The sequence below is a fragment of the Limanda limanda genome, chromosome 11 (genome assembly GCF_963576545.1).
Source record: "Limanda limanda chromosome 11, fLimLim1.1, whole genome shotgun sequence".
Classification (NCBI taxonomy): Eukaryota; Metazoa; Chordata; class Actinopteri; order Pleuronectiformes; family Pleuronectidae; genus Limanda; species Limanda limanda.
In genome coordinates, this window is record NC_083646.1 from 17,341,934 (window position 1) to 17,367,778 (window position 25,845).

Here is a 25,845-nt window from a genome sequence, read left to right on the forward strand (position 1 = left end):
TAGTTGAATCGCAAGTAAAATTTTTGTAAAGGGATTGAGTCTGGTTGAGGGGCTTTAAAGAATCTCTTATGAATATAGAATGACTTTACGATCGCGTTGGCTATTTCAGCTTCTGAGGGAATGTATGGGTGGTAAAAGTAGGAAAGTCAGGTCATCACCTTTATGAAATGTATTAGTTTTCAGAGGAAAAACGTCTTAAAACTCATCCGACAATCGAGTCTGTCAGATTTAAAATGAAAGCCAAATTATGGACGTATATGATTTTCACCATGGTGTCTATAATTGACGTGCCGAGAGAAGTGGTGAAAGGTTGTCTGAAAAATGGGGAACTTATCCCTGACTTTTCTTGAAGAAAAAGGTTTTCAAATAATGGAAATATAGTGTTCAGGCAAACGCAGCTCAGACATTTTGCTGTTTTTGTGCATTTTTTGCTATTAATAATTTCCTGAGCAAACCTAAATGGTGCCTATCAAAGGAATGTAATCGCCTATGTTATTTATTTGTTCATGAGAAAATAGGTGGCTAAACAATTGTATATTGCACCATTAAAAATGTACGGAACAGAATTAATGTAATATTCATGAGCTTTATTGTCATTAAATACCACATATCTGACGTATGTTAGACTGTATACAGAAGCTGACAGCACAACCAGAGAAAGAAGATATCATAGCAGCGTACGTATCAGCGCGCTATGATACGACAGGATTACCAGTGTTTCATGTTAACAGTTATTTCTCTCTTCTGGCGAATCAGTCTTGGATGTAGGGTGAGCTTTAAAGAAATGAAGGGATGCTAAATCCCTCGGTTGGGGAGGGGGGCTTGATGGACTTGTCACGCGATTCTTATACTCCTCAGGAAACACTGATGTCTTATTAAGAGATTTGGATACCACTGACACTCGAATTGAACAGCTGGAGAAGGATCGGAGAGGCTTTACATTTCAAAAGACAGTTTCTGTAGGACACTTGAATAATGACTCCAGAATTTGTCATTTATCTTTAACGTTACTTATTTCTTATTTCGGCTTAAAGCTCAGATAACTTGAGTGTACTGTTACCTACTGGATAATCAGTTACTTGCTTCAGTTTGCCCCCCCGTGCAGGGCAGAACTACGGTATCTTGTGACACTGACGTCGCAGAATTGTTCCCTCTGTTGTTGATCGCAGAAAAGTTTTGTCTCTGCAAATTTGGCACATTAGCTTGTTATTATCTTTGAGAATGCAAAAATTCTACATCTGGATTCTGTGTTTCTTTTCCTGAACGTTGCCATTTTGCTCTTAACACATAACGACTACGCGTGTTTGATTCACCCTGACCTACAGACGTACAGCCAGACAGGATCGCCGTGAAGGACATGTCGGTATTTTGTTATTTTTATTTGAGAAGAAATTTATTGCCATGACATTTTGTTCTATTCATGAATTGCCTTGTGGGCCGGATTGAACTGTCTAGCTGGTCATATATGACCCGAGGACGGACGTTCGCCACCCGCGACCTACCGTCTGCTCTCAGACATTAACAGATGAAAGGTTAATGGATCGTTATCTCAGTGTATCTATTGCATCTGTCGTCATCAACAAATGCAATAGTTACATGAGGTATTGTTTAAATAAACTATCCTTTGTCTCAGTTTTACCTTAGTTACTTTTGAAAGAAGTTGGTCATCTTTGTCCATAGTGGTGGTGATTCAGGGCGGGAGGCGAGTTGCCTGTCAGATTACATAAGCATTGTAGCAATGAGTGTACATGTATTTGTTAAATTGGGGACACGTTACAATGACAGTCAAAATGTGGTTCTCTACCCTTTGAGTGATTCAGATAATTGAGGCCCCAATCTGTGTGATGCTAGTTTGTGTTAGTTGCTTGTTTGCTCCCATAGGGCTGCAGCCACAGGAAATGCTACTGATCATCCTCCCAGTAAATGATTGAAAGCTGAACCAGTGACACTTAAAAATCGAAACCTGATCCTGCTAAACCGAGCTGTATGACCAGATTATATAAAGAGGCCATAAACCGTCAAACGATAACCAGAACTGCTCAGTTACTGATACAACATTGTCATGACAGTCCGTCATAAGGACCCTTCAGGCCGTTAATTAAACCACATGTCAATAATACCATCACAGCTTTGTGTCGTATTTCTCCGACATGATGACCCAAATCACCACAAAGCATCACACCCACAGGCACATTATCACACTGACCAGTTTCTTATCAGGCAACCGTGACTGACTCGGACTCTATGTGTGTGGTACGACATCTGACAAGGACGAGGATGAGGAATTGAAGACAAAGGCTACAAGCAACCCGTAAAGAGTGAAGCAGCAGGGTGGGAGTGCGAGATCGAGAGACACTGTCAGTTGCCTGCTATAATAAGAAAATGGTGAAATATGTTGTGGAGATGGGAGTTCTCCGCAGAAGGCTGAAAATGTGTTATTTTTGTCCGGCCTGTATTGTTGTTCCTGGGAGGGAGCTGAACATTAGTGAGTGATTGTGGCTGTAATGCTCATTATGTTGTTTGATAAATCTGCAGTGATCCTTTGGAAAGGTCATGTTAAAGAGGTCAGGGGTCACCTGAGAGGTTTTGGAGGTCATGCTATCCTCTGCTAGTGATGAATCACCTGGCTGTGTCTATGGGGCTTTGCACATACATATATATGAACATGTGTGTGTGTGTAGACCAAGGATCCATTGAGCAGGGGGACTAAGTGTATTGTCCATATGTCTTCATCTGTGTTGGAAGTCAGGGGGTGTTCATATTGGGGTTTGTTTGTTGCTTGGATTGTGTGTATATATGATTTATTGTATTTTCAATATTTTATAATGGTTAACAGGAAAATTTGTAATGTAATCATATCGTACCTTTTAAAGAACACTTCACATGTCAGCTAGTATTGTCTCATAAAGCAGTATTTCAGTTTTTTCAGTGTTTTTGGAAGTATCATTTTACTGATTATAACAGTGAGTTTCAGGTTCATAGTGCTCGAGTAATATCAGTGGGCGTTCCTGATCAATAACATGAAATGCTCCATTTGTTATGAAGTTATTTCCCATGACAACCCTGCGTGTGTGTGTGTGTGTGTGTGTTTCCACTTCCGACACGTGGGAGGTCAGGGCTTTGCCTCCCCAGGACCCTACTTGCCACTATTGTGACAGGTGAAAAATTAAGACACACACACATGCACACACACACTTGGGCTTGATTCAATTCAAAAATCCCCATCTCATTGCTTTAAAACCTGCTTCACTCTTTGCTTTCTCAGTCTTTTACATTAACATTTTGTTTTTGTTACCTTTGTCATCTCTCAACATGCCTGTGTGTGTGGGTGACAAACTAAGCATCTGTTGGCCAGAAGGTGTTTTTCTTTAGTGGTAAAGATATTTTTGCTCTGCCAAATTTCTTTTTTTAAAATTCGCAATTGTTTGAGAGTAGTCCTTTTTTTAACCTCTTAGTAAAACACTGAGAGTAGGTAGAGCAGCACCCGGCCTGGGGAAGAACAAGTTTATTTTTCTGCTGTGGATTGATGATCCCCAATTCCACCTTATAAATTGTATGGGACATTAGAAGAAAGATTGACAGCAACTGGCTTTAGCAAAATATTACATAGCTGCATATAACAAACTTATGTTTCAATGGTTAACTAGATTGGAACACAGTTGGGTATTTGTTGGGTTTTCCTTTTCATTTTTCGAATCAAAAAGCTCAATAGCACCCACTAACTTGTGGCTTTTGTCTGCAATGGGAATGGATTTAATCGTCTGTCACTCCCGGGTCGAATGACTTTCGACTCTGGCTCCGATCGGCACTGTCAGACACTTGACAACCCTTTGAACGCGGTGGGTGAGACGGTGAGATGAGACAGCGCCTCAGTTTTCAGTGCATTCAGAACACCGAACATGATGTACTTCACCTTTTTTTAAGCGTGTTTATCCAAGTTAAAAAAAACAAAACTGTGTATACTCTGTCAATTTAGGTATAAAATAGGTTTCGTGGAAATCCACTCAGTAGTTTTAGTTTTTGTGTCAACAAACCGACAAAGAAATGGACAGGACTGAAGACAATCTCCGTGGTCAAGGTAATAATTATGTGGATTTTTAGTAGCGTCTCTTGAGTGGTAAATAAACGTTATTAAGATACTACGCTATTAATTGTAATGGACGACTTTCATAGTCTCAAAATTGTAAAGAAACATTTTAAAGGCCAGTTACAGACTCACTCACACACTCACAGCAGACTGACAGAAGTGCATTTTCACACAATGGATTCCTTTTTAAATTAAAGCTTGTACTAGGAAAGGAAAGACTGCACCATGGAATATGAAAACAAACAGACACGCACACACAACTTGCTTTTGAAATTATCTTGTTAATGTCAACATTATGTGTTGTTGTGCACCATGAACATGAAACACATTTATTGCAAAACCGATGACCTTGATATCTTGGCAACGCCGTTTTCATATTCTGTAGTAATAAGGCCGATTAAACAGATTTTACAGCCAGAGAGATAGATGAAGACAAATTACAGAGGAGGAGCAGAAAGAACAAGAGAGAACGGAGAGATAAAAAGATGGATGAAATGTAGAAGTAAATGAGAGTGAAGTTATTTTGTTCGTAATTAATGAAAGCAGAGGACCCACCAGAGTCATTTCGATTCCACTTTAATTAAGTTTAGTTATTTCGAACAAGTAACATATTCCTCATTTGGGAGCAGTCAGAGAGGCAGCCAAGAGGGTAGAGGTGGATGTTGATGTGTTTTCAGGTGCTCCGGTTATCTCCTTCAGGTAATTCTTCTCCCAGCAGGCGATGACAGGCTCTCACAAGGTCACACCATTACCTCTCTCTGTCTATCATCCTCTCCCTCACTTATGTTCCACTTTTGTACCCTCACACACTCCGGTGAGTCTAGTTTTCTCATCTTTCACCTTAATTCTTCTCCCTTTTGCCGTGTAATTTCTCTCCCTCTTTGGTCTTATGTTTCACAGTTCAGGTCCCTGGGCCAGTGAGATACTCTTGCTAGCTGTTGTGTGTGTGTGGGAGTGTAAACATCTGGAAAACCATACTCTGAGATCCATATCTCATGTCAGGATTGTGTCTTGAAATGATTTATCAGGATTGAGTTGGCGCCCGAAATTAAAATGCCTGTCCAGCATTTGTCAAAGAAGTACGGACTATTTTGAAGTTGTTCCTTGATCATATAGCTATTGGATTTCTTTATAATTTTTTCACAGTATAACAAAATTTAAATAGCATTTCATATTTTTCATAGAAATATGTCTAGAAAATTAAATCAGCGCTGTCACTGTGATGTCAAATTGTAAAAGCACTGTAAAAGTCATACTGCCTCATACGCCACCTGTGCAATTTTGCTGCAGTGATTTAAAGGCTTTATATATAATTCACTGTAATCTGATTCAGAGAAGGAGCGTGAATCTCATTAGCACCTCATTAGAACTTACATGTCAACAGAGACGGAGAGAGAGAATGATGAGGAGGGGAAGAAAAAGCTGAGCTCAGTTCAGAGCTGAATTGAACTGACTAGAGTCTTGTTACATTAGCATCTCACACCCCGGTTGGAGACGGGATTGTTGCGCCTTTATTCCGATTCATCATTCTTTATAAAAGGTACAAACACGGACCAGGGAAACATTGTTGTTCAACGTTCATACCATAGTTGTAATCACAGAGCCGATTTCTTGTCTGCGTAAAAGGCAGAGCCGGTTTGATGGAACATATGCCAAAGTCATATTTTACGTTATATGCCTCTGATTCCAGAACACTAGCATGCTACGTGAAATCACACATGAGGGCAGTTATATGTTGGCTTGTTTGGGAAGAGCCTGTGGTAAACATGCCTGCCTGGAGTGGGCTGTTTGCTTGGCCCAGCTGCTGCACAAAGTGCTGTTCCACTGTTGAATCTAAGTTCAGTGAGTCACGATTCAAACTGCAGAAGCCTGAACTGGGGAATCAGTATTTTTACTTCAGACTTACCTGATGCAGCCATTTTTGTGACACGTTGTCTTGATTGATGTCACTTACATTGAAGAGTCCTGTTTAATTATACTTTTTCACCAACTTCGCAGCTGCACGTCCTCGAGAACCCAGCAACACACTAGTCAAGTTTTAAGTAGATTGGATGAAAAATTCAAGAAATTAACTTGTATACAGATTCTTCACATTTGATATATTAAAAAAGATTTAAGGGATTCAAGCAAAAAAAGAAAATGATGATGGGTTGATTCCATGAGCTCTACAGTTGTACAACATGCCACAGATCTTACGTTTCCAGCTTCTTAAATGTGAGTATCTGCTGCGTTCCTCGTCTATCAATAAATATATTTTTTTATTTGTTTGACATTTAGTTCATGTGTTTCCTGGTGAATGCATTAGCTCTGGGTCTTGGTGGTTAAACATTGTTACTCAATGTAGGGAAATGTCAGTGTGAGATGTAGTTGATGTGACAGATGGCATATGGAGAGTACCGGACTGACCCTCTGTTCACCTGCGCTGACACAAGCGCATACACAACACCTGCTGCTCCAACCCGTGCCCTCCCCGGCCATCTCTCTCTCTCTCTCTCTCTCTCTCTCTCTCTCTCTCTCTCTCTCTCTCTCTCTCTCTCTCTCTCTCTCTCTCTCTCTCTCTCTCTCTCTCTCTCTCTCTCTCTCTCTCTCTCTCTCAATTTCAGTCAAACTGCCTCCGTGACATGAAAGACTGGGACAGTAATAGGAGACAATCTCTTTTTCCCCCCTCACATGTTTGTTTTTCGTGTTTGGACTAGTCTGAAACAGTGTTTCTTTGAAACAAGGGAGGCCAAAATGCACTTATTCACTCTGCGCGTGTTTGTGTGTGCCTGAGAGAGTGACCGACTCAGGTGGCAGGTGTGTGTGTGTGTGTGCGTGCGTTGCAGCCAGCACACCACCTGCCGTGTTCCTATCAAGTATCTTTAGTTACACACAGAGGGATATGACACTGAACCAAACCCTGTGCTACTGTAACATAATCAGCCTGGACCTATTCACCGAATACACTGTGGACACTTCAGCAAACACGCAAAGGACACAAATGTATACTCACTATGTACAAATCATGCACACACACACACACACACTCACACACATACATACAGGTGGTCTCACACAAGCCTTTAATGTGGGTTTCAACAAGCTGTTTTTACCTGCCACATCATTTATTAATAACTCTTAACTGTAAGAGAGAAAAGGGCAGTAAAGAGGTGTGCGTGCTCTCTGGAGAAGCACCTGTAAGCTTTTGGCATTTTTCCTTTTGAAGCGTGGTCTAGTTGATTTTTTTTAAGCTCCTGATCCCAGAGGCTTTTTCAGCTGGTGTTAGCTAAACAAGCACTGACCTGGAAATTACTGAGCCACGGAGATACTTTATCCCCGCTGCAAGTTAAAGATGACATTCTCTCTCTCCTCCGAACGAGCGCTCTTCTTCCCTGCTCCTCCAGGGTGACGAATGACAGCCGACTTATTTGAGAAACTTTTCAGTGACACACACGCACTGATGAAGATACGGACACACTCTCTCAAAGTCTCTCTCAGTGCATGTCACGTCCAGATTCCATAAGTTAAAGTATAGAGACATGCTTGATATACATTAAGTCATGCAAGATGACAGTGAGGACTTTTTGACCTTTGAATGCCTTATGCTTGATCCCTGAGGGGGAATGTTAGAAGCGATGTGCATTGGGGAAGAGAAAGGATTCGAGTAGAGAGCAGATGACGGCATGACAGCTTGGTCAACTTTGGAAAAACAATAAGATGCAGGAGACGGAGAGAAATGTTTTTTTATATGGAGAGGCTGAATCCGAAGATGATAATTCATTTGTAGATGAGTTTACAGCTGACTTCTTTAACCACTACTTAAAGGTTTCAGTTTGTTTACTTGTGAGTTGATGTCTGTGGTTTTCTATGTGTGTTCATATTAATCTTCGTATTTTTGTTAGTGTGCACATATGTTCCCTGAAGATGTTGCCAGCAAAGCAGCTTGAACTTCATTTAAATGCGCTTGTTATGTCTAATTTAACTTAACCAGCAGATGGAAAGGCTGCTGTATAGTAGCCAAGAAGCAATTTTACCAAAGATTATCTGGAGTGACAAAAGCCTGAGGCTGATATCCAAGCCATAGATGTATACATTCAGTATGTTAAAATAATGATGGATACACAAAAATATACATATATATTTTCAAAGCATGGGGTCTGTAGGTCAGTACCGTAATATACCAGGCTTAGCCCTTAACTTGTTTTAAACACACAGACAGACTGGTTGACATTGAAGAAAGGAATGTTGCTGTGAGGATTTGGCATCTGAAGAATCGTCAAATAGTTTCCAGTGAATATTAAATAATAATTTAGCTTGAATTGCCCATCCCCAGTTCTATTCCTCATTGTGGTAGTGTCCCGTTCCATGGGAAGGTTATTTGAGCATATACAGTATTACATTATAAATGTTGGACATACCATAAACTAGAAAGTCGAGACACTCACTGATTAGTTTAATGCATAATTGTAATTATTTTGACATTTTGTAAATTAGTTTTACAATGTTAAAAATCTCGAAATATATTCCCGCAGGTGTAAACATCTTGAATTGAACACAGTGCACATGGTGTTAAATCAGCCTTTCATCTGTCACCTCTGTGTTTATACCTCAATCTACTGCCAATGTCATTTGGATAAAAAACTGATTCATTTTGACGTTACATATAAATGTATCATTAATGTGACTTTAGTGTTCGTGTAATGAAACATTTTCAGAGTGTTTCAGACATCAGGACCTGGATCCTGATTGAAAATGAGCTCTACTGGTTCAAAGTGTGAAAGAAAGAGAGTCGGTACAAATGTGGTTCAACAAAAGAGGCTGAAAGAAGCTCTATTCATCCCCAACTGGAAAAATATTCACAATCCCTCTAACAAGCAAGTGTGTTTTAAAAATCACCTCCTCATTTTCTAAAGCCTTTTTTCTCCTAACAACCCCAGCCCATTCCCTCTCCTCTCTTTTCTAACGTAATGAACCTTACCTTGAACCTTCCTTTTAATTGGTGTCGAGTCAGACGAGGAGTGCATTTGTTTAAGTGTATGTGCGTGTGTGTGCGTGTGTGTTAGGGCAGGAAAAAAAGGGCTTTTTTGAACATTCCATAAATTAATTTCTACCAAGTAAGGGAGTCCTGCATAGCAATTTAATCAGACAGTTTGCTTTGTGCAGGCTGCATCCTTGGCTTTAAAGGGAATGTTATTTGGGATAAATAAGGCACCGTAGTTAAATAAGAAGGCCTTTTAGAGGGACTGATGAGGCACCATGGAGCCACTTCAGGCTGCAAGGGGGAGAAGACATCAGCCAGGGAAATTAACAGGCTGAATAGATGCTTAGACTTTGTAGCTCTATAATGAGTCTCCCATAGTCGGCATAGTCCCCTAATGCACATACTGTACATGTACTCACATATCTGTTTTCACATGCATGCTCACATATCATGAATAACTCACAGTGCACCGACTCCCATAAACACAAATGTGTAATCTGCAAATATGCAAAATACATGCATGTAAGTATATTGACGACATATGTCGATTAAACCGAAAATACAGTCAAATGCTAAAGTTTGTGTAAACATACATTATGCAATTTAACATTTATTTGTGCTCCAATTTTTTGTATTTTCTTTCTCTATTTAGTCTTTTTAATTTAATTACAGAAAGCAATGAGAATGCAATGTGTCACGGATGATGTATTGGATTGGTTATCTTGATGACCAGGTGATAAATGAGCTCCCAAAGTCCTTGATGAAATGTATGTAGATGGAAATATGATGCGGTGTCTTCGGTCGACCGACTTCATATTGTAGGACAGTGAATTAACCACGAAGACACTATCACCAGGATCTCACGTTTTGGTGTTGCTCTGAGCCAAGCCAAAATATCACAGGCCAGTGCTGATTTATCAGGCAGAGTGCACGATGGAAATTATTTTGCTACACTGCAGCTAATGCCGAGTATGGAACTGTGGACTTCCACAGTTGTGAATACATGTATACAAACATACCGTGTGCCTCCATCGTCTTTTACATTATATATCATTTTATCCAAGCCCCTGTGATACTGTGACACTGTTTAGTCTCATCCAAATACAGGACCTTTTCTCTGATGCAATCAGAATTAGATACTTCTAAGTAAACTGTTGTGTTCAGTGCAAAATAGACAGTTGTCCTACCTACAACAAGCTCCCTAAGCTAAAAACCCACCTCTATAGACTTGAAATGTGTTTCCATGATACATTTCTCCTCCTGAGGTCTCAATGTACACAAAAACTTGGTCGTATAATTTGGGGATCTCAGTCACAATATCGACTTTAACTCCATTGTGCATTCTGTTTACTGGCTGGCAGTTTTATTTCTGATGGAAGCATGGGTGTTCTTCAAAGTGTAACCGTGGTCAAAGTTCAACAGTGTTGAAAACCCGTCTCACGTAGCACAGGCCATTGAAAGGAGGGAGTTTCAGAGTGCAGTTGTGCCGTTTGCACGTTGTATCTTAAAGGTGGCAAATCTTAAGTGTAAAAGATTTCTGGATCCACCTGTTTCTCCAGATTTGTTCAAAATTTTGGGGGATTCTTACTTTGATCATGTCATATCCCTTCACAACATTTTATTGAATCACACAACGTCCTTGGCTGAGGAAATTAAATGTTTTTCTCTAAGTCTTAACTATATTTCCGTCTCAGGGTGCCAATTGCCATTTTTTCATCCTTTTTTTTTCAGTGTGGACAATCATCAGAGGTTTCTTAATGATAGTTTGACGAGTCGTTGGAGCATATAGACTGTTTTCACAGGTTAAGATTGGACACTGCTTTCCAATCCATACTTGTTAGAACAGTATAATTAGTTTGGCTTTGTGTTGACTGAAAATAAGAAATATTCCAGGTCACTGAGTATTTGCTGTTCCACTTTTCCAAACCCTTGCTTGTAATAATTTATGACCTTGAAACCAATCATGATTGTTTATGCTTGGACTAATTTTGTGTGAATTCATTCAACCAGGATTGTCCTTTCACCCCTGTCATCTTAGCAAGGACTCCCCCCTTGTCTCCACTTCTGGTTCAGAATAATTGCAGAGACACACAAACATGTGCACACGGACACACCTATATGAACACATGTAAGCATGTGTATGCACTGGAAGGAAAATGCATGTATATGCATATTCGTTTTTCAGATTGATTCACCCAGAGGTGAAAGGCCTCATGGGGAGTGGCTGTGGCTCTGAATGATAAATGCCTGGGTGTGCCCTGTGACATGACCTGTTTTGTCTGAGACTGGAGCTGCCACACTAACCGCCAATGCTCCACATACAAGCTAAGTGCATTTAAATTAGTTTAAATAGATAGTAAAAAACTCAAAATTCATCATTTAGGCAGCACAAACTGCGTTTTATCTACCACAGTCAACACATGAATCTGATTACCACTGAAACGCTGCACACCGTTCCTTCCTCTAGTCTCACAAATACGTCTCACTTCATCTATACATGCGGACATTTGTTCCAATAAAGATAAAGAAAAAATATAGGGTTTTTTGATGAAAATTCCACTGAAAAAACAATTTGATGAACGAAACAGTCCTGTGAGTGAACTTGTGTGTGTTGTTTGTCAGTTGTCTCTGGGTGAGGGGTTGCTTCTATACCTTTGTCCCATAACGGCCTTGCCTATAGAAAACAGGACTTTGCATTAGAAATGGGACTCTTGGGACTCTTAGTGGGATTCAGCGTCGGGTTTCCCCCTCTTCACTGCTCATTCAAGTGCTCATCTCTCATGCAATTCCCTGCACATATGTGTGTCTGGATGGGTGTGTTTGACAATGCTCCGCAGTTTTTTCTTCCTGCTTTTTATATCAGCATTTTCTCCATTATGAACCATTCAAGCGGTGAATACAACTCATTTACAGTGATGCAATATTTATCACATATTCAAGTCATTTTTACAAGACAGATGTCATCCATTTCACAGCACCGGGCAGGTGTGTGAGGCTTTTTTTTTTTTTAAAGGCCATAATCTGAAAGCCTTGCATTTCCTCTGACCAGCCTTTACTAGGCCCATGTTGGCAATTGGGCTGCATTCTATCTCTGATATACCCGGAGGCCATGCAAGCCAGTCATAAACCAGCCACGTTATAGGTGTATTGATTGGTCAACAGATTGCCTGTATCCTGTAAAACGCAGCTCTAACGCGTATGCCTTTATTAACCACGCTGGCCATAAACTGAATAAAACTGAAAACAAGTCAGATGTTTTTTTTATTCTATTGTCTTTTATCAGGTCGTCATGGGGTTTCATTGTGGTAACTTAGATTAGGCTTTAGCTCTCTGCTCCGATCAAACCAGTGTTCAGGCCTTGGCATCTTGTTTTAAGGATCTTTTACGGTTTTGGGTATCATTTACTACAACTCACTTTTATAGACCTGCTTTCATGTAATTACCTTGTATTGATTAAATTATACATCCCATTTCCTGCCTTTTTTATTCCTTCCTCACCTTGCTTTTATTTGTTCTGTTTTTAATTTGGGTTCTTCTCTCATTCAGTTTTTCTTTTTGGACATTAGCTCTTGGTATCCTGTGAAACTCAACAGCGGTTGACGTGTGTGACTTGAGTGCGTGAGAGAGAAAGAGACAGATCTCAGGGGGGTTCAGCAGCTTTACTTCTCGAACCTCTGTCTCTCATCCCTCAATCACTATCTTCTGTCTCCAAGCTCTCGTCCTCCCTCCTTTATTTCCTGTTGTCATCCTCCCTCTCCCTACATGGTGATGAAGATATGCACCGTTTTTTTCTTTCCTTTCCTTCTCAAGTCTTACTTTCATGTTTCTCCCTTTGTCCTATAAATTCACTCCACTTCACGGTTTTGATTTTTATAAATGATGCATGTTTTTTTCAGTTTGATGGGGACCGAGACCACCTCTTTCAGGAGAGGTTTTCGGTTCGCTGCCCCACACCATGGTCAAGATGCACCTTTCACAACTGTTATTTTGGTTTGGCCAAAACCAAAGGTTTAGACCAGTGGTCGCCAAGCCATCTAATGCATTTCCTGCAATACAAGTCGGATTATGTTCTAAACTAAATGTCAGGACACTATGGAATGAAGATGTGCATCGCCTTGTTTGTCAATAACAATCAAAGCCCTGTTAGAACCTTAGAACTAATGAATGGATTCAGAAAGGACATTTTTTCCCACATTCAAGGCAAAGGTGTGGAATTAAAAGTGAACTTGGGCTCGAGGTGCGAAAGCGCTGTAACCCATCCCTGCCATATTTACATAAATGTTTTCAAGATATCAATGGCAATAATATACAAATACAATTTACAGGACATATAGTTATGTTTGACCATTTGGGGATTTGTGACTTTTTGATTACACACATGGTTGGATGGATTTTTGTATAAAAGAAAATATTAATTATTGATATATCTATTTTTACATTAAAAGTATGTGTTCCTTATTTAATCCCCTGAGCTAGATTACATCTTCAGTTTTCAATAAAATGTAGAATAATGATGGAATAGGATTTTGAGAGTTTTCTAGTCCACACAAACCTATTTTTAGACAGGATCATATCATTATGAAAGGTTACTGTTTAACACTGAGCTGACTTTGAGACTCACTGTCTCTCCCTCTGCATCTTGTTATGTTTCCCTGCCTTTTATTTCAGTTTGACACTCACTACCACCTCGCTTACTTCTGCTTATCACTCGTTTATAAAGATGTCCTTTTGACAGTTTCCTGTCGATCACTCAATCACACAATTTATTTCCTCTTTCTCTCTCTCGCTCAGTTACATCTCTTACAGACCCCTGGTCTTATACATTAACGGCTTTTATTTAGTTCACTTTGTCAGCAGTCAGATCCCTCGGACCCAGAGTTAGCTGCTGTTTTATTTATACTGTTTGTATTTTGACAGTTGTTTGAGGCTTATTCACAGAGGAGAGGCTGTGTTTTCAATTAGAGTAACTATTCGTGTTTTCTCCACATTTGTTTGGTTTGGGCTGTCAGCCAGTAGTGGAGATGCATCTGCTGCTAGAATAAAACATTCAATAAATAAACACACATCATGATCTCTTAATTAGAGGTAAGTAATCAGAGGTAAGTTTAGATATTGGATTGTAAAAAACACAGAATTGAAATCCAAGACCTTTATTAGATAGTTGTATAAATAAAAGTTTGCGAAAGTGGAAAATATCCAAAGTAGATGACGGAACACGTTTGCTCTAACTGTGACACACTCACTTTCACACTCATGCACACACCAGCTCACATCTTAATTACTGAAGCTTGATGGGTACTTAACCTTACCCCTTGCTGCTTATGCTAATGCAGAGAGGTCAGGAGTGTGCTGATTGGCTGGCTCGCTGTCAACTCAGCCAGAAACAACTGTCAGAGTGCAGATGAGGGGATGAGGGAAAAGATGAGACGGAGGAGCAAGGACAGGGGAAATATGGGAAGGGTGAAGAAAGTGGGGGTAGAGAACGTAGGGATGTAATGGAAAATAAATCAGTTACACTAGGTTAAATTTGAATGCAGTGATTTTGCTGTGGGACAAAAAGTTTAGCTGAATTAAGTAAAGAAAAATCTAAAAAAGCATATTTAAACATTAGACAGATGGCATTTTAACTCATTTTCCGAACAGTCGAGGTCACAGAGCACACAGCACACAGAGCTAATCACGATGCAGATCTGTACATCCTAGTTACACCACTCTTACCAGTATGACCTCATCCTTTAAGCAACATGTTTGTTAGGGAGCATATGGCCAGCTCTGTGTGTGTAATGAGCCAGCCCCCCACCATGTAGTGCTCTGTAGGGCTGAGGGTGTTTAGCAGCAGGAAGAGTCATTGAAAGGACACACGCACATACGCACACACACACACACACACAGAAAGTTGTTCTCCATGACTTCAGAGGACATAACCTGATATTAGGTGATGTAATTACAAGTGGAAATCTGTTAGGTGTGAATGCACACAAGACTCATTTGGGATGCTTTGTGCGTGTGTGTGTAACATTTTCATTCGACCACATTTTCTTAGCTTAACGCAAATGTGTCCTGAAGGATTGTCTACTCAGCTGACGTTCTCTGGATAATGGAAGTAAAACAAATCTGGTGACAATCTTTTATTAACCAACATTTACATTTTTTAAAGGATAATGAGATATAGTCTGTTTGATAGCATTTCATTTTCAAGAACAATCTAATCACAATAAAATGTAATACACAGAACAAACTTTGATTCATACTTATAAGAGCATGGAGAGAGAAGATGGAAAGACGACTGACCTTGCTTCCACCATTCATGTCAATGCCACTTAGTGACAGCAGAGGGTATTAAAACCCAGCGACCATTATGCAGAAACAACGCAGTTTTACAGAACTGAAGAATTACAAATATAATATAAACAAACCATTCTCAAGAATTAATATGAACTCAGTTGCTGCTTTTGCGAAGCCTGAACTCAAGCCTCCCTCCTGGTCTGTGTGTATCTCAACTGGGTGCTCGCTAGCTTGAATGTGATCAGACGGATCAAGGGAGATTACTGCAGAGGTGATTCTAATTAAGTTTTAGTTCTTTGCCTTGGGGAACATTTTCACTTAGAGAAGTGATCAGAAGTCGCAGGATTTGTGGGATTTCTCAACACTGCATGCTCGTACCCCACCAGGAGGAAATCTTGCAGCATGTGGTCCTTCTGTACCAGAGGTGCAGCTGGGACTCGTACTAGTGACAGATTGGTGGCCGACATGTGGCGACAACTTAAAATGACAAAATTCGCCATGATGATGGCTGCAAAAAATGAAAAAAAAAGAAAGTTAGCTCTTCTCGAAACACCAGGCACAACGAACATAAAATTAACTTAAACAATTTGTTTTATTTAGCTAACCACTTACTCTATTCAAACTTTATCTTAGTACATGTACTTGATTTGTTAAAAATGCTGGCCATATTCTTTTATATTGACTTGGCCGTTTTCAGACATTTGTTGCAGTTGTGAGAACATCGGCATCGTGGCTTATTTATATGATAATGTCACTGCATTTCCGCCGCAGTCATATAAATCCTATGCTATAGAAGATCCAGGCATGAAGGGCCACCTTTCACTTCAAGTTTTGTTGGAAGAAAGTTGAAAAGGCCCTTATATAGGTCATGCACTGTGGTCCATCTTAATGCCGAGAGTTATTTTAATGTCATATCTACTACAAGGGGCTTCTCCAAGTCAACCTGATCAATTCAGTTGGACATTTAGTCCGCTCTAATTTGACTGATTCACTGTGTCCACTCAGCTGTTAAAAACCAGTATGTACAGCACAGCCCTCCCTAACATACATGTATACCGCAGAGGTCATACATGTATGCATAGATGAGTGTTTGCTGTTTGCCATTACCATCCGTGACCATTGGTATGTGTGTGTGTGCATGTGTGGTCTTGAGGCTATGGAGAGCATGGAGTTGACAGGGGGCCGCAGAGATTTAGGGCGAGGTGCCAAGGAAGCCAAGGAAACACGCGTGTGTGTGTGTGTGTGTGTGTGCGTCTGCGAGCACACCTCGTCCTCTGGTCTCGGGGGACATCTGCTCTGGTCCGGGTCACTGGCAGCGAGCGCTCAGTCGGGCTCAAAAGTATCACCACGGCAACTGCATCACATAATCCCATTCCATCTCATCCCATCCAGGAACTGTGTGCGACGTGATTGGCCTGTTCCCCCCTGGGGCGCTGAGGCGACGGATCAGGCAGCGTCTGCTTACTCGCTGTGTCAGCTATGGCTCTGGGTGTGTGGGCGGGGAGCAAGTAGCGCATTAAAGGAACGTTTGGCGCATTTTGGCAGGAGACGGCGTGAATTATGCAGACGCACCCCTACTGTGCGTGTGTGTGTGTGTGTCTGTGTGCTCAGTGATGCCAGTGTGGGTCCCTCATGAGGAACAGTTTGGGGGGAACAAGTTACTCTAAGCAGATAAATCCCTCTTTTTGGCTTCATCCGTCTCACTTCACCCAGTCTTGAAAGTTTACATCATTCCCCCTTTAAGTATTTACCAGCATCACGATTCTACTGCTATACAGTGCTCCATGCCTCTGTGTGTTTTCTGCATGATTTTACACCAGAACAGAGATTCGAAGTAGCTGGATATTATTCCCTTATTTTCTATAATAAAGGTCAAAGGGGTGTTGATAAAGCTATAAACATACATGTTTAATAATAACATGCATTTCTGAGGATCAATGGAAGTACAGTTTCTCTGAACGTGCTTATAGAACACTTTAGTCTGTGGTGAGGCGTCACATCCAGCAGACTTTCTTCTTCCTCCATGTGTCATCTTTTTTGGCATCTTAAGTGATTTGTTGGGACCTGCTCAACACTTAGAGGAATTAGATGAAGAAATAAAAAAATGAGGAGACTAAAATAAACCTGAATAATACAAACAGCTCAGAATAATAATCAAAAAATAATCGTAAAAAAGTTTTCACTATCTGCCTTCATCTCTCCTCCCTTCATCTCCCCACGCATCTCTCACCAACTGTAGCTTTCATCTATCCCTCCGTTCCTCGCTTTGTTTGTCTGCCTTCACCTCTCTCTCGCTCTGCTCTCTCGCTCACCCCCTCCACCTCCATCACTCTGCCTGTCTTTGCTTTGCCGAGGAATACAAACACAGCCTGAATTAAAACACAACTGACAGTTTGCATCCAGGTTCTTTGCTCCTCCCATGATTCCTTCCTCACTTACACAGCTCCCCACTTTCATCCCTCTCTCCCTCCCTCTCTCTCTCACTCCAACTGTCAGGAGGCTTCATTATTAAAGATTCATGGCGGAGTCTGGGCAGCTCCTCCAAAAGCTTTTGTCAGACAGACCGAGTGTCTCAAATCACACTGCCACTAACTGGAGGTGACATACAGACTCGCACACATCCGCATGCGCACACTCGAAACACGCACACATACACTCACTCTTGTTGTGGTTTGCTTTAAATTCACATCTTGATTCTTAGTGCCGGTTTTCATTTATATTAATAAGTGATTGTTAATAAATACATTATGTTTTTACATCACATTGTGTTATACAATATAACATGGCCAGTATCAGGAAAATGTTCTATAACATAGGTTCATATTTATGAAACTATTCCAACAAATGTCGGTACACCCTTTAATATTCATATTCCGTCCTCTAGACTTTATTGTTGATGACAGATTTGATCTTCCTTGTCATGGCTGATGCCAGCGTAAACAAATCTGTGGTGAGATTTGCTGCCATTATTCACAGATGATTCCTTTCAGCTGGTATTTGTTAAAGCAGTCTCTTTTTTCCCCCCTTGCTGCATCTTTTGTTTTAAAATATTGACTCAAAGGTTTTCTATTGGATTGAAGTCAGGGGACACATTTGGTCAGATCATAGTTTTCTCTTTCCTTCTTCTGTAAAGACTCTTGTGTGAACTTTGCTTTTTGTTTTTAATAAGGTTCTGTCAAGCTTGTTGCTGATTGGGAGTAATTCCATTCAGTATTTGGTATATGAATTACATTCCCAGTGCAACCTTTACATTTCTTTTTCTATTGCACCACATCATGCCGCATTGGAACAAATATATTTTTTTTGTCTGACCAAAGAATATGCACCCCAGGCCTCTTTTCATGTTCTTTGGCAAAGTTGTATCTATCTTATTTAGTTTTGTATGCATTTCCTTTCTTTTTGGAGGCCATATAAAGAGTTTGACTTCTTGCAATGTCCTCCCAACTTTCTGCTCAGTCACTGAGACACCAATTTCCTCAGATAATCCTTCCAGATAATCCTGTTATTGGCAGCATGTCTCTTCCTCTAAGGCCGAACCACTACAAATGTGTTTCGGCTTATGTTCAGTAGCCTACAGACACTTGTGTACCCTCTCCCATTTTTATGAAGTCTCACAATCTAGTTTAGTACATGTTCAGACAGTTTCAGACCAACACCATGTTATATTAGACCAAATCAAAACACAGAAAGCTTTGTTGTTATTTTATAACCTGGCTCATTAAATTGGCCTTAACTGCTAATCATAGTTGTGCCAACTTAAGTTAAACTGAAGTTGCACTTTGTGGCCTGTATTTTTAATGCAGTCTCCTTAACCTTAATTAAACATTAAATCAAATACCCTTGACTTTAAATAAATGGTATTGTTGTGGCTAAAAACAGAGATTTCCCTCCTTCCCTACCGAATTTGAATCGGATCATGTTTGAGTCCAAGTGGCTACACTGTAAAAAAAGAAAAGTTGACTCAACTTAAAAAAGTAAAGCAACCAGCTGCAACGCTTTTTTGAGTTGACCTAACTTAAGGGCTTGTGAGTTGTGTCAAATTAAATAATTAAGTTCACTCAAAATGTTATATAGAGTAGCTTTGAATGGTGATGTTCTGTTAGACTAACTTAACATCTCCATTCAGAGCTACTCAAATCTACAAGTTAGGAATACTAGATTATATGCATGCTAATGATTTGAAAACATACATCAACAGAACTGGATAGTTTCAGTCGAGAGAACTTAAGCTTAAACTTGAAATGCTTAGTTAACTCAACTTTGCTGCCCATGAGTTGAGCTAACTCAAGTTTACTCTATTCATACTGTTGTGGAAATTCAATAATAACAGCAAAATTCTATAAATAATCTGTTTATTAAGAACACAGGGGTTAACATTATATACATCCAATAACTACAAAAAAGGCAACATTGAAATTGCAGCAGCAGCGATACTTAAGTGAACTTGGTATCATTATACAATTATTTTCAAAGATAGATATGTAAACACATAACAAAGTGCAGAACCAGCTCTCAATACTTTAGCTATAATATAGAAAACAGTATGATGACACTATGAATCACAAAACATGTGTTAGTCAGATACTTGAGGAAACCACTGGCCAAACCCAGCAGTGAAGAAAGTGCATCCATAAAAAAAATATGTAACAAGACACAAACATGTTAGGAGATGTAGATAACCAAATCCAGCACTTAGTAAACACTAACTTCCAATGGGAACATGGGATTCGTAGCAACACTACACAAACTTGTGTAGCTACTACTGAACTTAAAAACATTTTGAGGAATAAAGTGACATGTCTATAGAAAGCGCATCCATAAAAACGTGTAACAAGACACAAACGTGTTTAGTTGCAGAGATAAACAAATCCAGCAGTTAGTAAACACTAACTTCAAATGGGAACATGTGATTTGTGTGGCTACTACTGAACTTAAAAACATATTTTGAGGAATAAAGTGACATGTCTATGTGCGCAAGTGTTCATGGTGGCAGGCTTCTTTAACAAGTTTTTTTTCAGCGCCTGAACACAGGCAGAGCAATCTGTGCAGAGGTTTATAAAAAAATACACAAACTACACAAACTTGTGTAGTTATCACTGAACTTAAGAACTTGTGTCATGGTATTGGGCTACTTTAACAAGTTGTTTTTCTGAGCCTGAACACGGGCAGAACACTCTGTGCCAAGGTTCATAAAAATCTTTTGAAGGGCCTCAAAAGTGTACTTCAATCCTTTGGGGTAGTCCAGGTTGAGGTTGTAGATGCATCCAAAGAGAAGTACAATGGCTGTACTGATGTCAGAGATGTTATCCACAACGACCTTTTCCTCGATGACAAGGGCAATGTTGACTGTTCTGGGCATTGAGTGAGCTCTCCCAACATCATCTTCAACAATGGTGACTATGCCAAGTTGAACACCTGCAACGGACGTTTCCTCCGAGTCTGTATCCTAGAGAAAACAAACAGACATTACTTAAATTTTTAATGTTTTCATCACCACATTTATAAATAAATTATATGCCCCTGCCCATGAGTAAAGTGACATGCGCCTTTATGAGTTAAACTTTGAGTGCAAGTGACCACTGTTCAAAATATGAAGAAATTTCCTAACGACAAATTTAAGATACATTAAAAAATACATTTTGTAAGGCCACCAGATTAATTTTGACCACCCAGATGTCATCAGTTAATCCATGTGAAGGGATAATTTGTGCGAAATCTGGCATTTTTTTCTAAAGGTGCTCATAAAATTCTGCTGGTGTGCAGTTTAAAAGGTGTGGGATAATCCTTTGATTCCATAAGTGTTAACAATCCAAAAAGGATGGACAATATCTCACCCTGACAGTGCATATAAAATCGGCCACAATCCAAACACAAAGACTTGCAGCAAAATTTACTGATTTAAGTTTTTTTTTAGGTCAACCCTCATAGATTACCTCTTGATAATGGGTTTTTACTTTTATTGTTAAAGATTTCAGCCTTAATTAGGGATAATTACTTATATTACATTAAAGGGAATATAAATAAGTTGTTTTATTGCATATTACTATCAAATGAATGTTTTTGCTCCCTAATCAGAGATGTACTGGCCCCTTGTATATTTATATTGGCCCAGCTATTAAAAAAAATGGAAGAAAAAAACTTCAATGGTATAAACCGAAGTATTCTTACCAGACATGTCTTCAGGACGTTGCCTGGATTCTCCCTCAAATAGAGAGGTAGACCTCGTAGAGCTGTGGCCTTCCTTTGTGCAAGCACATCGGTTGTCTGAAAGACACAAATAAAGTTAAAAAAAATATACCATGGCCTGAAAATAAAATCACACCACACCTATTCACAATTTATGTTAATGTCTGTTTGCAATGTGAAAATGCACTCTCAGAAAACCTTAATTTATCTCCTACTTGCATTACCTGTTCATCAAGGTTGTCAAGGAGGGCCTTTAAGTCCTTTCCTTGTGTCCCGCTACGTGTTCTATAAAGCTTTATCAGGTTTGAGGCGTGTGCATCCAAAGATGTCAAGAAGGTCTTCTTTAGATCCACTTGAGTGATTCTAAAAAACTCAGCATATATCTAAGAGAGGAGAAATAACAGTATTAGTGTTAATACAGACTCCAATTACAGAAGGTGCCCACATTGTAGTTATAAACTAAAAGGGTTTGCTACATCCGGAAGCTGAGCAGAATGGTGGAATTTGTAGAGCATTCAGGACATTACACATTATAAAAAAAATAAATCTTACCTGTTCTTCCAAAAACAATGCTGGCCACTTCTCCAACACATCAGCAATAGGCGGTTCTTCCTCCACAATACCCTTCCTGCGTAGGGAAAAAGTAGCTTCCATTTTCGATTCGATCAGGGTCTTGTTTGGAAGTCTTTTCAGAACTTCCTCCTGTATTAATTTCCTTTCCCTCTCTTGTGATTCGTCAGTCTGCCCTTCAGGATTGTCTGGAAGAAAGTTCACTTCACACCTTCTGGCTTTCTTTAGACACCTGGTCACCTCTGCATTTTTTCTTTGGTTAACCCGGACTTCATTACAGCCTGCCATCCGTAGCTTTTGGCGGTAGTTGCCAAGCTTATATCTAATGCTCATGGCCCAGCTGTGAAATCCAGTTCCAACTCCTGGGTCAGCAAGAGATGGGTGTTTCTCAATAAGTGCAGCAGCAACTGATTCAATTTCTTGAGTCTTTGGGTAGGCCTTGTAGGAAAACATTGCCTGAGCTAGGTTGTCCAGGATGTCCATTTTCATTTCCCTTGGTACAGTGAGAAGTACTCCACTTTCCTTGAACAAAGCATCCCCGTTAGAAAGCCTCAGTGCAACATCAAATGAAAAGACTGGAATTGGGAATGGAGATGGCCAGTTCTCTGCACTCTCACGCCGCCTAAGCTGTACGGACGAACCCTGGGCTGCACTGGTGGATGGAGATGACATGCTATCAGAATCCAGTCCAGAAAAGGTAGAGGTAGAAGCCGGTGATTCTGTTGGGATGAAGGATTTCAGGATCTTCAATACAGCTCTTTCTGGAGGAAGCTCTCTAATGTCTGTCAAATTACACAGTTCATTTCCAAAGTCAGGGTCCTCGAACTGAATTAAAAAGTCGCCTTCGAGTTGAAGTCTTTCTGTAAGAATCCCCTTCAATTGTTCGAGAGACTCGAGGTCTTCTGAAATATCCAATCTTCTGATGTTATCAGGGGAAATGACAACACGTAGCAGCATGATCTGAAAAAAAAACGTATAAGAACGCCATAGCAAGGTCACAAAATACACAGGACAGTTCTGAGCATGTCTTTAACACCTTAGAATGTGTCTCCAGTGACTTCACCGGGACCATATACATACACATCTTTGCTTTTGTTTTGAACAACTGACATTTGGGGCAACCCAATATCATAATTTATCAATTTATATTTCAAAATACACATAAAGAATATCAAATAAGGTAGTTTTTGCACATAACTGTTTAGAACACAGTGTTTCCTTTGTACATCTGAACCAGCATTTCAAACACAACTACAATTGGTCCCAAAATCTAGCTTTCAGTGAAGGAGGAACCTCTTCAGGGAGATGATTATCTTTCCCCCGACAGCATAAGACGTTAGGGGAGTGTTATCATTCAGGTCTTCTGGCTCAACTATTTCTAGGTCAGCATTTTCAGACACCTCGTAACACCTTAGATGTTGAATATACCACGAAGAAAGCTTCCTGCACAAGAAGGAAACCGTGTTACTTTGGGAATGAACAATAATATTAACAAGTTTCAAGAACTCTGGTAAGCCACTGCATTCCCCTGCACACAAAACCATGCCTTCACTGTAGCGGGTTCCATGCAAATGTACATCTGAAGCAAGGGACAACACTGAGAGGTGCGGGTATTTGTTTTTTACTGCACTCCTCTGTGGGATGTCCAAGCTAAATGAGCTAACTGTTTTAATATTTTGCACTGACAAGGGAGGTGAAAAGAGGCTTGGACCATCTAGGTAATGGGCCATTGTTAGCTGGTGCTTGTTTGCAAGTGTGAGGAGAATATTTTTGAAGTTGTGGACATCATGCACAATCTTTTTGAAAGAACTGTGCTTGGCCTCAAATCTCATGGTCCATAAGTCTATTAATGGACCAAAGCATCGAATCAAGTGGGGATAGTGCTCCACAAAGTGGTGTTTTGGTCTTAATCTCAGGTCCGGAAAGGTTTCTCTGAACAACTCCCTGTGGTCAGTAATCTTCCTTTCAAGGAAAGCCAAGATGGCATCTGAAAAGTATGCTGATGCAATCAACTCAACTATCTCTTTCAGGTCCATCAAGATCTCCCAAGAGGCTTCATTCTCTGGTACAAGATTACCAATCATTAAGGGCAGTAGCCGCAGCAAAGTCCAATTCTCATGCCCATTCCCACCTATTATTGCCTTTGAAAAGCTGGCCTTGGATATTCTTTGGGGCCTGTTTACTTTGTCAGAGTCCTTATATGGGAAATTACTAATGCGGCTGTTGAGAATATCAAGACTAAAGTAACTTCTTGAGATCAGTTCTTTCAGACAAATAGATAACTCAAAAGGGACAATTCCTTCAAATAAGTCATGGAGAATATCTGGTGGGAATCCAGTAATAGGATGAAAGTAAGACAGGTGTTTACTTAGGACACATTCAGCTTTGACACCAAGAACACTTTTAACGCCAGTCTCCATTAACTCAGCTACAGTAGAGTTGTGTTGCTCAACAGTTCTCAACTCAAAGTGGCTGCTAGATTTAGTCTGTATATCCTTTTTGTTGACAAGGCAAAACCTGCAAAGATTGTCCACTATAAAGCTTTCTTGGAAACCCGCTAAACCATGAGCTCCAAGGTTGTCAGCACATACACAGAGAACTGTTCCCCTTACATGTGAATTAAGGGATTTGACGAATACACCTTCTTGCTCTATACGGCCTATATCCTTGAGAAGTGGAGTGAAAAATTTTTCAAACCCAAATTCTTTCACGTCAACACTTTTCCCAAGCAGCGCAAGTTGTATTGATGGAAGAGTTGAACGGAATTTAGCAGGTAAGTTTTGGAGCACCCAGTATACTGCTGTTATCTTGTGTATTTTCCTTGAAGTACCTAGTGGATTACAGACTTCCAAGTCATCTATGTAAAGACCTAGCGAAATGCAGTTTCTCTGGCCACCTAAAAGTTTGTTCAGTTTGTAATAGTGCCCATTCCGAAAAGATCTATATTGTCCGGGTAGGCAGTCGTCGTCAAAAACCACTTTTTCTAAGACATCTGGTCTGTTGAGCAAAACTTCAAGGACTTCAAACAATGAAACATACACAAAAGTGTTCTGATGTTGTCTATCGTAAAGATACTCAACAGGATCAATAACTTTAAAATGTTCTTTATAATATTTAATCCTTCGATATTCTGTTGAGAGAACGCCCTTTTCTGATGTTGCCAGAAGATAAGGGTTAGTGTTGTATATTAAGTCTGAAATGCGCTCTGTTAGTTCTTCTGCAACAGACTCATCAGTACAACTTGGAAAGGTTTTAAGAACGTCTCTGATTGATTGCTTGGCTGTAAATTTGGAGAGTGACACAACATCAGTAAAACCACTTATAATTTGCTGAGTTGCACTTTTAGAAATATGTAAAACAGTTTGCATGTAGAGAAATAAGGATGCAAGTTTGTGTTCAACTGTAGAACTTTCTGCAGGTTCTACGTATGAGCGGCTCTCTGCCTCCGAAGGATGCTGTTGAACATTGATCTCAGGTGGAAATTCTTCCTCTTGTTCTGATGGATTAGATGGTTGAGGTGTTGAGGATGTTACAGATGCTCGGAAATCAGTAAGGTTGTAGGATTTATGCCTCCTGCTTATATGACTACTGAAGGTTGAAAGCACAGTACTTGTGAATTCACAGTCTTTGAAAGGACAATAAACAGTCACATGCTGCCTCAAATGAGTCTTTAGATGGGCTATGTATTTCTTTGGGGCACAGATGTCTTTAAAGTCACACAATTGACAAAAAAAGGTGACTTCTACTTCAGTTTTTC

At 40.0% G+C, this 25,845-nt stretch overlaps 2 protein-coding genes across 2 annotated transcripts in view; one reads left to right on the forward strand and one right to left on the reverse strand.

The window, feature by feature from the left end:
• Nucleotides 1–25,845, forward strand: part of cdkal1 (CDK5 regulatory subunit associated protein 1-like 1) — a 247,851-nt gene that overhangs the window by 45,830 nt on the left and 176,176 nt on the right. The window lies entirely within an intron of this gene.
• LOC133013758 (sterile alpha motif domain-containing protein 3-like) lies at nucleotides 20,461–23,198 on the reverse strand. The gene is made up of 4 exons (XM_061080800.1): nucleotides 22,071–23,198; nucleotides 21,743–21,901; nucleotides 21,501–21,596; nucleotides 20,461–20,778 (listed from the first exon to the last, which is right to left on the reverse strand). Exons 1-4 carry the CDS (start codon nucleotides 23,043–23,045, stop codon nucleotides 20,461–20,463), a joined length of 1,548 nt encoding a protein of 515 aa, XP_060936783.1. The 5' UTR covers nucleotides 23,046–23,198.

Bases quoted from the DNA above. Each gene is read 5' to 3' on its own strand.
- LOC133013758 (XM_061080800.1), bottom strand. From the start codon at position 23,045: ATGCTGCTACGTGTTGTCATTTCCCCTGATAACATCAGAAGATTGGAT. The intron at 21,597-21,742 runs GTAATGCAAGTA...TGTGTCTTTCAG, and splicing joins TTGACAACCTTGATGAACAG to ACAACCGATGTGCTTGCACA. The intron at 20,779-21,500 runs GTAAGAATACTT...TGTTTTCTCTAG, and splicing joins ACGTCCTGAAGACATGTCTG to GATACAGACTCGGAGGAAAC.